At 36.1% G+C, this 14,251-nt stretch overlaps 1 protein-coding gene across 1 annotated transcript in view; it reads right to left on the reverse strand.

Moving 5' to 3' along the window:
- The window catches only part of LOC135230424 (uncharacterized), a 44,758-nt gene that overhangs the window by 10,998 nt on the left and 19,509 nt on the right, over nucleotides 1–14,251 (reverse strand). The window contains 2 exon segments of the mRNA XM_064279690.1: nucleotides 5,281–5,341; nucleotides 8,917–9,055. Of these exon segments, the coding sequence (XP_064135760.1) occupies nucleotides 5,281–5,341; nucleotides 8,917–9,055 (200 nt within the window).

The following is a 14,251-nucleotide window of genomic DNA, read 5'->3' on the forward strand; positions in this document are numbered from 1 at the left end:
AGAATAATTGATACCTCTGAATTATGGTGCTGGGGAAGAATATTGAATATACCATGGACTGGCAAAAGAAAGAATAAATCTGTTTTGAAAGAAATACAGTCAGAGTGCTCCTTAAAAGCAAGGATAGCAAGAATAAAACATGTCACATATTTTGGACTTGTTATCAGGAGAGTTCAGTCCCTGGAGAAGGACATCATGCTTGGTAGATAGCAAAAAAGAGGAAAACCGTCAATAAGATGGATTTACACTGTGGCTGCAACGATGGGCTCAAGCGTAACAAGGATTGTAGGGCTTGTGCAGGACTGGGCAGTGTTTCATTCTGTTGTACATAGGGTCACTATGAGTCAGTACTGACCCGAGGGCACCTAACAACAATATTCACTTTGACTTCTTCTTGACCCATGTATTATTTAGAATTATGTTATTAATCTCCAAATGTCTGGGATTTTTTAGCTATCTTTTTGTTACTGATTTCTAGTTAATTGCATATGTGGTCAGAGAACATACTGTGGATAAGTCAACACTTAGGCATTTACTAGGAATTATTTTAAGGGACCAGTATATGGTTATGTTGTTTATTGTTTCATAATAAACTTATTGTGCATTTGAAAAAGTATATATAGTCTCCATTTGTCAGTTGAAGTGTTATATTAATCAGGTTAAATTCGTTAATAGAGTTTTTCAAATCTTCTATATATTGCTCTTTTTAAAATATGCTTATTTCATCTTTGACTGAGAGAAAAATCTCTGATTGTAATGGTGGATTAGTATATTTCTCCTTTAAATTCTGTCAGTTTTGCATCTTATATTTAAACTATGGTATTAGATGTATATATATTTAGCCTTTTCATGTCTGTTGGATAAATTTATCATTATATAATATCCCTTTTCAGTGCTAATATATTTTTTCCACCTTTTTACTTTTCTGTAATTTGTATTTTCATATTGAAAGTGTGTCTTTTGCAGATAGTATATGCTGAACCGGAAACCCTGGTCATGTAGTGGTTAAGCGCTACGGCTGCTAACCAAGAGTTCAGCAGTTCAAATCCACCAGGCACTCCTTGGAAACTCTATGGGGCAGTTCTGCTCTGTTCTATAGGGTCGCTGTGAGTCGGAATTGACTCGACGGCAATGGATTTCGGTTTATATACTGAATCATTAAAAAAAAAATCCATCTTTGTAACCTACATCTTTTAATTATTTAGGGTTTTTTTTTTGTTTTGTTTTTAACATTTAAGATAATTGCTGAGCTGGTTGGATTTTAGTCTCCATTTTGGTTTCTATTTTTCTCATCGTACTTGGCTATTTCTTTCATGCCTTCTTTTGGATTAATCAAGTATGTTTGGTATTCTATTTTACATATCTTGTTGATTTTTTATTAACATTTTTCTATTTCCATTTAACATTTATACTATATATTAAAATATGCATTCTTAACACAAACTACCTTGAATTAAAATTTTATCTTTTCACAAATAATGTAAGAACCTTTCAGCTCCCACCCTTTTTGTTATTATCATCATGTAGTTTACTTTTACATTTGATGTAAACCCCACAGAACATTTTAATATTTTTGCTTTAAAAGGTCTTTTCTAAAAAGCAAAATTTTTCTTTTGTATTTACCTACACTTTTACTCTGTTCAGTTCTGTTTGTTTCTTTGTGCAATTCCATTCTTCTATCTGGTATCATTTTCCTTCAGTCTGAAGAAATTCATTTAGTATTTTTTGTAGTATGGTTAGGATGACAGTTAATATTCTCAACTCATCCCTTTTCTCTAAAAATGCCTTTATATAGGCTGCATTTTTGAAGAATATTTTTTCATTTTACTTGGATCCACAGTCATCACCCATGGAAGCAGCAGTCAAGAAATCAAAAGATGCGTTGCATTGGGCAAAGGACCTCTTTGAAGTGTTGAAAAGCAAAGATGCCAACTTGAAGACTAAGGTGTGCCTGACCCAAGCCATGGTGTTTTCAATCGTATCATATGCGTGTGAAAGCCGGATAATGAATAAGGAAGACCAAAGCAGAATTGATGCCTTTGAATTGTGGTGTTGGCAAGAATATTGAATATACCATGGACTGCCAAAAGAACAAACAAATCTGTCTTGGAAGAAGTACAACCAGAATGCTCCTTAGAAGCAAGTATGGTGAGACTGGTCTTACATACTTTAGACATGTTGTCAGGAGGGATCAGTCCTTTGAGAAGGACATCATCTTGGTAAAGTACAGGGTCTGCAGAAAAGAGGAAGACCCTCAATGAGACGGATTGACACAGTGGCTGCAACAATGGGCTCACACATAACAACGACTGTAGGATGGCGCAGGACCAGGCAGTGTTTCATTCTGTGGTACATAGGGTCGCTCTGAGTCGGAACCAACTTGACGGTACCTAACAACGACAACATTTTTTTCTGGGTATAAAATACCCGCCTAGCAGTTTTATCATCTGGTATCACCTTAAAACTGTTATTTAATTGCTTTTCGTCTTCCACTGTTTATGTTACAGCATCAGCCTAACAATAAGCTTTATTGTTGTGCCCTTAAAAATAACACTTATTTTTCTCAAGCTTTTGGGGTGGGGGAGGTGATGATGTATTTAAAGAAGAAGTATTTATTCATAAACTCCTGCTTCCTCTAGGTAAAAAAAAAGAAAGAAAGAAAATCACTTCACAGGGCACTGAATAAGTTCAACAGCATCTATATAAGCGGCAGTAGGGAAGCCCTTCAGTCTCGGTAACGTTAGGGAATCTCTTGGAAAGGAAATTAAGAGGCATAGGCTATAGGCATGAGGTGCGGTTGTACTGAAAAATGCCCATGAATAACAAGAGAAACCCCAAACAGTTGCTGCCTTGAGTCCGTTGGTCTGCAGCGGAGCAAACGCAGTAACGATCTGCCTACATGACCTTGGAAATAATACAAGCTATTTCTAGGGCTGTTGCAGGAAGAAAGCAAAGTAATTATAGGGATCTGAGGTAGCACATAAGTTTTATTTGAAACTATACATAGAGAGAATTCCCCTTTGCCTGTGATATGAGTTGCAAATGTATTTCAACTCCCCTCTGTTTTTCCTTTGTCATTTGATTATATTCTCAGCATGAAGACGTAACTGATATTTCTGAAGTCAAATTTATTAATATTTCATTTTTTACTTCATATGTTGTTAGAAATACTTTCCCCATTTCAAGGTTATAAAAGGAATCTCTGATGTTTTATTTCTTTTTTTTTAATTTCTATTTTTTGATCCATTCTGGATGAATTCTAGTATAAGGTGTATAAGACAGATTCAATTTATTTTTCCCCCAAATTTATTTGCCTCCATACTATTGTTTGAATAACGCATTTTTCCATCAGTGATTTGTAACCACTTCTATCATTTACAAAATTCCTATATATTTTTTATTTATTTATGGACTTTCTATTATATTGTGTCATCCTGTCAGTCTATTCAAATACTCACAACTTCTACCTAATTTTGCTATTATTAGTAGCTGTGCTACTAATTTTCATGAGCATATTGGCAACATCAAAGCAATAGATAACACTGGTATGATTAGCGGCCTGTGCTACTAATTTTCATGGACATAATAGGCATATCATATTAAATAGATAATATAAAAGTTGTCTATGAAGATAGGCTGAAGGAAAAATTTCAGTTCAAGAACAGGTTGGAAATTATTTCTTTCAAAAAGATTTAGATCATATTGTCATATTCCTCATTGAGAAAAGGGCAGACCTTTGCTATCATCGCAGGTTACTGGGTTCAATCCCCTTGCACTAGTGGATTGTGTATCCTCAGTTGTGAGTTCAATTGAATAAGACTGATAATAGTCAATAAAATTTCTTGCAGGTACCCTAGACTGGTTGAGTTCTGAGTAGCTTAAACTACAGTTAATTGGTGTTTTGGTTCAATGCCCTGAGGAACCAATGCCTATCTTAGATCATACACTGAAAAAGCAATATCTGATAAAAGCTACCCTGAAGGGAGTTATTTAAAGGTGCATTGAAGATTTTTCTTCTTGGTCTTGTCTATTCTTAAAAGTTGACGGCGATTGAAGTAAAAAACATGCACACCAAATCTACAAACATCACAAAGCTGAAAGAGGTAACTAAGGCATTGTATGTCAAAAAAATACGAGTGCAACAGGCTATCACTAAAAAAAGGGTGAAATCAAATAGAGACGCATGTAAGTTCCTGAATTTAGGGTACAAAAGGGAGCAGCTGTATGATTATGGGTTTAGAGTTGTGGATTGTGGAGAACTTGCATAAATGACTTTCACTGAGAAAGCCCTCAGGATTTGGGTGGACTACCAGCTTAGAATGAGCCAGCAATGTGATTGGCTGACACAAAATACAAATGGCATCTTAGGTGGTGTCTGTTGTTGTTATTATTAGGTGCTGTCGAGTCAGTTTCAACTCATGGTGATCCTATGTACATACAACAGAACGAAACACTGCCTGGGCATGCACCATCCTCACGATCATCGTTATGCCTGAGCCCCTTATTGCAGCCACTGTGTCAATCCATCACATTGAGGGTCTTCCTCTTTTTTGCTGACCCTCTGCTTTACCAAGCATGATGGCATTAAAAGATATTTAGTTTCCAGAAGATAATGGTCCTGTGGTAAATGACATTGCCCAGACCACAGCTGAGGACACATTTTAGGAGAGATCCATCGGAGAGCAATTAGACATAAAAAAAAAAAAAAGACATAAGCAGTGTGTTAAAAGAAACTGAAACTGAGTGTGAAATGAAGACTTCATCCAAACTGTGGTCACATGGAGAAGAAATTATACTTATTCTATATAGAATCATAGCTCAGAACCAGGACACATGGGTTATACCTCCAAGAGAAAGATTTTTAATTTAAGAAAAGGAAGACATTTCCTTATTTCAAAGTAGTAAGTTCCCAGTGATGGAAGTGAACAAGCACAGGCTGGATGACCATCTACTGGGGGTGTTATTGGGGAATGGTAGCCTTTCTGCATTGAGTGGGGGATTGCACTAGATGGTCTCTAGTGCCTCTTCCTATTCCAAAACTCTGTGATGGGCAGCTGACGGGTTAAGTAGAAAATATTTATTTAAACCGTACACTTAAGAAGAGAGGCTTAGTCACTTGAGTGCCACACATGTTGAATTGATCAGAGCTTTATTCCCAGAAATAGAGAACAATTCAATTGATTCATGAAAGTTAAGGACTGACAATAGCCCTAAACTTCACCTAATCCAGCCCCCTCATTTTATGCATGTAGAATTTGAAGCCCAGAAGAGCCGACTTGCCTAAGGCAGTGATTCTCAAGGAATACTTGTCTCAGAATACCTGTGGGAATTTTTCCATAACCTGCATTTTAACAAATATCACAAGTGATTCTGTCCACATTAAAAAATCATGGGCCTAGCATCACAATGTTGATTACTTAGAGTCTTGGGGAAGACTCAGGGCTCTAAACTCCCAGTTAATTATACTTTTGTATTATTTTAAATAGCCTGTCTTTGAAATAAAATCTGTTACCTATTAAATTCCAGAGAATGGAATGTGGCATCCTATGTGAAGCCTTAAAAAAGATTATAGAATCTGGTCTTCCAGTAGTAAAAACGAAGCAACATAGTCATCTCATCTCTTTGTCTTACACTCACGATCTTTAACTAAGGCAGCCAAATAATTTGTCCTCCAAACTTGAACGATTTTTAAGACTGAAAGAGCTGCTATTAATAAATATGCCTGGACAATAGGTGTCAAATAGAACTGTCCAGGCAACACAGGATGTATTATCACCCTATCTTTAACTGTCTGGGCCCACCATTATCTTTTCATATATAGAGGAAGACAATCTTCACTGTCACAATAAGGCAATTTCTGAAAGACCAGCTTGGAAAGATTTGCACAAACAGGTGTCCAATAAATATTTGACTGAGCAAACTGATTGATTTAGGGAGGTACAGAGCCAAGTTTCATGCAAACCATCCTCTACAAACTAATTTCCTTAGAAACTCAGCCTTAAAAATGGAATTGTGTTATTAATTATAATGTGTATAAAAATGGTTTGGAAAATGTAAACAAAGCCAGTCAAATCAGGGTAAACCCCAAGGACAGAGGTGGTGAACATTTCCTTGATTATAAATATAGAAAACGTTGGAGCAAGCCTCCTTATCCTTGACAATGGAACACAGTTAGCTTGTCTCTTTGATTTGAACTGGTCAGAGGTTGGGCGCTGTGTTCAAAGTCAAAAAACAAAACAATACCTGTTTTACAGATATTTGCATGTTAGATACATTAACATATTTCACAGCATTTTAGAGTGAGACTGACATAATTGAACTAAAGTGATTCAGCTGTTATTTTTCTAATTAAGTCAGATTTTTTTTTTTTATATGCACAATTAGAAATAGTCTTTACAAATTTTAACAGCTCCTCTGGTCTATGGAGATCATATCATGGCAACTGAAGACAAAAAGGAGAATCAGATTTCATACATATTACATTAGGAAGAAATAGAGAATCAAAACACAGAACCAAGAAGGGTGAAAGATGGTCTGTTGATAACATACTTGTCAGCAATAGAGAAGCCCTGTTTCTTGCCTAACTACAGAGTTGATAAAATCATGTTCCACCTGTCCAATCTAACCTGTAATTAATTGCAGGTGTCTATTGGAATTTTTTTTTTTATTGGATGCCTGCAGGCATAGTATACAAAATATTAACCTTAGGCCTTCACTAAGCATAGTGAGTCCTAGAGACTTCCTGCTGTGTGGAGTTTTTAAATATTTTATTATGGTAAAATATTACATTCACAACGTTGTGGAGCTACCACCACCATCCACTTCCAAAACCTTTTTGTCACCACAAACAAAAAATCAGTATCCATTAAACAATAACTCCCCATTCCTACCTTCCTCAGCCACTGGTAATCCCCAATCTACCTTTGTCTCTATGCATTTGCCTATTCCAGATACTTCATATAAGTGAGATCATACTATACATATATCCTCACTGTGCAGGTTTTAACTCCTTAAAAATTGCTCTTAGTTTCAGAAATCCAATGTAGGCAATGGGAAGCCATTTAATAGTACGATTTGGTGAAAGAATGTTTTGGCAATATATTTCTGGTGGCAGTATAATTGTAAATTCGTTGAAGGGAAAGGAATTTGAAAGTGGGAAAGAACCAAAACTATTGAATTAGTATGAGTGGAAAATGAGAAAGACTAAAATAAGGTGAAATTATTCAAAATGGGATTTGATTAAAATGTGTTAATACTTTTATATAAAAGATAGAGAAGAAATAGTTGAAAACAATTTAGAATTTAAAATTCGGTAAATGGTAGAATAATAGTACCCTTGATAACAATGACACACACACAAAAAAAACCAATGCTGTCGGGTCAATTCTCACTCATAGCGATCCTATAAGACATAGTACAGCTGCCCCCAGAGGGCTTCCAAGGAGCAGCTTGTGGATTCAAACTGCCCATCTCTTAGCTAGCAGCCATAGCTCTTAATCACTGCTTCACCACGGCTTGGGGAACTGGTCTGAAGAGGAGGAAGATTAATTGGTTTTTAGATATGTCGATTATATCAACGATTGTCTAAAATGCAATTGGAGATATGGTACTGAGAATTTGAAAGAGATTACAGATGGAGACACGGATTTAGGAATTATCCACATCTGGGTAATGGTTAAGATCATAAAGAATAAGTTTCTTTTTTTTTTAAGAGGAAAGGAGAAAGAGAAAGCTGAATGCCAAGAATTAAATTTTGGGAAATAACCATAGTCAGGGAATAAGAGAAAGTTACATTCTTGGCAAAAATGAAAGTCAATTAAGACATGGGAGAAGATTCAGGATAATGTCAAGAAAGTTAACGTTGAAGAGTTTTCGCATGAAAAATTATGTATTGTAGAAATCAGGAGAAGTGAATATATATGAAAACATTAAATATGGCAAACAAGTTTTCTTTTTTTTTTTTGAGGAATTAGAATAAGGGAAAAAACAGAATATTGCAAGGGGGTGAGGAACACATTGGTGGGTGAGGATACAGAGACAATAAGCCTAGACCACTAATCTGAAGTGTCAAAGAGAAAAAAGATACATTCTATGCACTGAGAAGTCAACTGAATTAAGCAAAGAGGACACAATAATTAAAGCAGTGGAAAAAAGAGTAATTAGAAATGCAAGAGGGCACAGATCCTGGAGGAAACAAGGAAGAAAACTGAGACACAGAGCAGAAGTGGAGATGTTTGCCTTGGTAAGAAAGGGAGGAATATATTCTGTAAGATTGGGGGCAAAGCTGTGCAGAAGGGGATAGAGACAGAGATATATCAGAGATAGAGAGGATAGTGTGTGAGAGAATTGATGTTTAGTAACCTTTATCTTTATAGGGTTGCTATGAGTTACAATCTACTGGATGGCAATGGTTTTTTTTTTTTTTAACTTTCTAGTGAAGAAGAAAATCAGAAGACCATAGTCTTTATTTGGTTGTAAGTAAAAGGAATTTAATAAGTCTATTTTTTATTTACTTAATAAATAATCCAGAGTTAAAGGATTTTAGGATTCACTTGGTAATTCAAAAATTTACTAAGGATGGGCTCTATCTATCTTTCTGCTCTGTTATCCTTAGAGTGATTTTTTTTTTTTTTTTTTTTTTTGTCCTCATTCTATTTTCTCATGGTCACAGATTAACAGTTATTTTTGTGGACCTGACATCCTCATGCTGACTTAAGGCAGAAAATAATGCTCAGGGAAAAGACTTTTTCTCTGTTAGACTCCATTTTCTTGTAAGAAAATCCTTCCCAGAAGGCTACCCACCCCCCAATCTAAAAGACTTCCCTTTACTTCTGCTTCTTCGAATTTGTCCCAGGACATCCCTTAAATACAAGTGAAGCTGAAAAATGAGTATCTGGCATGGGGTACCAGAATTACCAAAATCAATTGCATAGACCAAGCATTCGTCCTCCTCTGGATCTTGTGGGGAGGCCAGCATCTCTGTGATCAAAAACTGTTGCCTAGCATCTGAAAAAATCAGAGTTCTGTTATCAGGCAGATGAGAAACATAATGACCCTGTAGCAGGCAACAAAAAGGGCACACCCCAGACTATCATTTTGATTACCAATATCAACACAAATGTACAAAGTATTAATCTAAGAAAATTAGAAATCATCGAAATGAAATAGAATACATAAAAACCAATATCCTAGGCATTAGTGAGCTGAAATGGACTGGTATTGGCCATTTTGAATCAGACAATCATATGGTACACTATACCAGGAATGACAAATTGAAGAGGAATGGTGTTGCATTCATTGTCAAAAAGAACATTTCAAGATCTATCCTGAAGTACAACACTGCCAGTGTTAGGATAATACCCGTACGCCTACAAGGAAGATCAGTTAATATGACTATTATTCAAATTTATGCACCAACCATTAAGGCCAACGATGAAGAAATTGAAGATATTTACCAACTTCTGTGGTCTGAAATTGATCATACATGCAATCAGGATGCATTGATGATTACTGGTGATTGGAATGCAAAATTTGGAAACAAGAAGAAATGGTGTTTGGGAAATACGGCATTGGTGATAGAAATGATGGTGATCTCATGATAGAATTTTGTAAGACCAGTGACTCCTTCATTGCAAATACCATTTTTTTCACCAACATAAATGGCAACTATACACGTGAACCTCACCATACGGAATAAACAGGAATCAAATCGATTACATCTGTGGAAAGAAATGATGGAAAAGCCCAATATCATCAGTCAGAACAAGGCCAGGGGCCAATTGTGGAACAGACCATCAATTGCTCATATGCAAGTTCAAGTTGAAACTGAAGAAAATTAGAACAAGTCCACGAGAGCCAAAGCACCACCTTGAGCATATTCCACCAGAATTTAGAGACCATCTCAAGAATAGATTTGACACGTTGAACACTAATGACTGAAGACCAGACGAATTATGGGATGACATCAAGGACATCATACATGAAGAAAGCAAGAGGTCATTAAAAATACTGGAAAGAAAAAGACAAAAATGGATGCCAGAAGAGACTCTGAAACTTGCACTTGAACATTAAGTAGCTAAAACGAAAGGAAGAAATGATGAAGTAAAAGAGCTTAACAGAAGATTTCAAAAAGCTGCTTGAGAAGACAAAATAAAGTATTATAATGACATGTGTAAAGATCTGGAGTTAGAAAACCAAAAGGGAAGAACACACTCAGCATTTCTCAAGCTGAAAGAACTGAAGAAAACATTCAAGTGTCAAGTTGCAATATCGAAGGATTCTACAGGAAAAATATTAAATGATGCAGGAAGCATCAAAAGAAGATGGGAGGAATACACATACTGGAAATCACTATACCAAAAAAAATTTGTTGATGATCAACAATTTCAAGAGGTAGCATATAATCAGGAGCTGATGGTACTGAAGGAGGAGGTTCAAGCTGTACTGAAGGCATTGGTAAAAAACAAGACTCCAGAAATTGACAGAATACCAATTGAGATGTTGCAACAAATGGATGTAGCACTGGAAGTGCTCACTCATCTATGACAAGAAATTCGGAAGAAGTTACCTGGCCAACCGGCTGGAAGAGATCCATATTTATGCCTATTCCCCAAAAGGGTGATCCAACCAAATGTTGAAACTATTAAACAATATTATTAATATCACACTCAAGTAAAATTTTGCCAAAGATCATTGAAAAGCAGCTGCAGCTATATATTGACAAGGAACTGCCAGAAATTCAAGCCAGATTCAGAAGAGGACGTGGAACCAGGGCTATCATTGCTGATGTCAGATGGATGCTGGCTGAAAGCAGAGAATACCAGAAGGATGTTTACCTGTGTTTTATTGACTATGCAAAGACATTTGACTGTGTGTATCATAATAAATTATGGATAACACTGTGAAGAGTGGGAATTCCAGAACTCTTAATTGTGCTCATAAGGAACCTGTACATAGATCAGGAGGCAGTCGTTCCAACAGAACAAGGGGATGCTGTGTGGTTTAAAGTAAGGAAGGGTGTATGTCAGGGTTGTATCCTTTCACCATACCTATTCAATCTGCATGCTGACCAAATAATCCGAAGAAGAATGAGGAATCAGGATTGGAGGAAGACTCATTAAAAACCTGCATTATGCATGTAAGAGAACTTTACTTGCTGAAAGTGAAGAGGGCTTGAAGGACTTACTGATGAAGATCAAACACCACAGCTTTCAGAACGGATTACACCTCAACACAAAGAAAACAGAAATCCTCACAAGTGGACCAATAAGCAACATCATGATAAATGGAGAAAAGATTGAAGTTGTCAAGGATTTTCATTTTACTTGGATCTACAATCAACACTCACGGAAGCAGCAGTCAAGAATCAAAAGATGCATTTCACTGGGCAAATATGCTGCAAAACACCTTTTTAAAGTGTTGAAAAGCAAAGATGTCACCTTGAAGGCTAAGGTGCCTGATCCAAGCCATGGTGTTTTCAATTGCCTCACATGCATGGGCAAGCTTGGCAATGAGTAATGAAGACTGAAGAAGAATTGACTTCTTCAAATTGTGGCATTGGTGAAGAATAGTGAATATACCTTGGACTGCCAAAAGAACGAACGAATCTGTCTTGGAAGAAGTACAACCAGAATGAATGCTCCTTAGAAGCAAGGATGTGAGACTATATGTCTCACACACTTTGGACATGTTATCAGGAGGGACCAGTCCCTGGAGAAGGACATCGTGCTTGGTAAAGTAGAGGGCCAGCAAGAAAGAGGAAGACCCTGCACAAGATGGTTTGACACAGTGGCTGCAACAATGGGCTCAAGCATAACAACGATTGTGAGGATGGCTAAGTGTTTAGTTCTATTGTACGGAGGGTCACTATGAATTGAAACCAATTTGAATGCACCTAACAACAACACAACAATATCAATACATACCTTTTTTTTCCTTCTTCCCCACACATAGTCTTTGCTTGATTTCCAAGTATTTGGGAATGTTCCGTATTTGTTTGGTCATTTATATTAAATTCTGCTCTCATTAGAGAACATACTTTTTATGATTTTGATCATTTTAAACTTAGGAAGAGACTTCTTTTTTTTGGCCCAGGCTATGGCTTATCTCAGTAAATGTTTCATGTGCACTAAGAATAATGTGTATTTTGGTGTTTTGAGTGGGTCAATTTCATCAATTAGGTCAATCAGGTTGATAGTGTTGTTCAAGTCTTTGATATGCTTACCAATTTACTCTTGTTCTATAAATTATTAGGGAGAGGTATTGAAATTCTTAAATATAATTGTGAATGTGTGTCTTCTTTCAAATCTATAATTTTGGCTTCACATATTTTTGAACCTCTGTTAATAAGTATATAAAAATTTAGGATATTTACATCTTCTTAGGAGCCCTGGTAGTGCAGTGATTAAGAGTTTGGCTGCTAACCAAAAGGTCAGCGGTTCAAATCCATCAGCTGCCCCTTGGAAACCCTACAGGGCAGTTCTACTCTGTCCTATAGGGTGGCTGTGAGTCAGAATCAACTCGACTACAACAAGTTTGTTTGTTTTTTTAATATCTTCTTAATGAACTGAGCCTCTTTATCCTTGGTAATATTCTTTGCTCTGAGGTTTACTTTATATGAAATTAATGTAAAATTTCCAACTTTCTTGTGATTAACGTTACTATTGCGTATCTTTTTTTTCTTTTACATTTAACCTGTATGTGCCTTTATATTTAAAGTGGAGTTCTTGTATACAGCATGTTATCGGGTCTTGTTTTTTTATCCACTTGTACAATCCTATCCTTTGATTAGAATGTTTGCACCATTTATATTGATGTAATTATTGATGTAATTGGAGTTAAATAAACCATTTTGATATTTACTTTCTATCTGTTCCATCTGTTCTTTATTCTCACTTTGATTTTTTCTTCATTCTTTTGGATCAATGGATTTTTATATTAGTACATATTATCTCCTTTATTTGTGTGTTAGTTATACACTTTCAAGGAACCCTGGTGGTGCAATGGTTAAGCACTTGGCTGCTAACCAAAAGGTTGACAGCTTGAACCCACCCAACAGCTTTGCAGGAGAAAGACCTGGCGATCTGCCAGAATGATTATTGCCAATAGAACCCTGTGGGGGAAATTCTACACTGTCAAACGGTGTTACTGTGGGTCAGCACTGACCTGACGGCACCCAACAACAACAGCAACAACAATTACACTTTTTTTTTAGGGTTACGTATAGTCTAAGAACTTAAAACTATATACTGTAATACCCCTTCTCCTAGCCTTTATGCTACTATTCTCATATATTTTACTTCTGCCTAGGTTATAAACTCTATAACACATTGTTATTTTTACTTTAAATAGTTATATTTTTAAAAGAATTTTTAAAAACAAAAAAATTTTTGATATTTACCCAATTATTTATAATATCTGGCCCTCTTTATTCCTTTGCATAGATCTAAATTTCCATCTGGTATCATTTTTCTTGTGCCTGAAGGATGATCTTAAACATTTCTGGTCATTTAGTGATGAATTCTCTTAACTTTTATACATCGTCAGCAGTGTAAATTTTGCCTTCATTTTTGGAAAGGATTTTTACTGGCTTTAGAACTCTAGACTGACAATCCGCCCCCCGCCACCCACCCCTTTCAGTACTTTAAAGATGTTGCTCCGCTGTCTCCTGGCTTGTACTGTTTCTGACTGGAAGTTTTATATTGTTCTTATTTTTGGTCTTCGGCAATGTGTCTTTGTTTCTCTGGCTGCTTTTAAGATTTTCATTTCTCCCTCTTTTACAGCAATTGCTTATTATGGCCTAGGTGTGGTTTTCTTAATGTTCCCTTTGCTCAGGTTTGTTGCCCTTCTTGGGCCTGTGGATGTACAGTTTCATCAGTTCTGGAAAATTACCAATCATTTCTTTGTTAAATAATATTCTACCTTTCTACCACTTCTATCTTCCTGGAACTACTTGATGTTATGCCACAACCCAGTGATGCACTGTTTTAGTTTTCAATTTGTGTTTCATTTTGGGTAGCAGCGATGCTTATGTTTTCAAATTTATTAATCTTTCCTCTGCAAATTCTATTCTGTTGTTAATCTCAATCAGTGCATTTTCCATCTCAGTGTATTTTCCATCTCTAGAAGTTTGGTTTGGGTTCTTTTTTTTTTCTAACGTCTTCTACTTATTGTCATAATAAGAAATGCTCATGCTCTCTTTTACCCTCCTGAACATATGAATGAACTTATAATAGTTGTTTTTAATGTCATT

Source organism: Loxodonta africana, chromosome 2 (assembly GCF_030014295.1).
Source record: "Loxodonta africana isolate mLoxAfr1 chromosome 2, mLoxAfr1.hap2, whole genome shotgun sequence".
In the NCBI taxonomy this organism is placed as follows: Eukaryota; Metazoa; Chordata; class Mammalia; order Proboscidea; family Elephantidae; genus Loxodonta; species Loxodonta africana.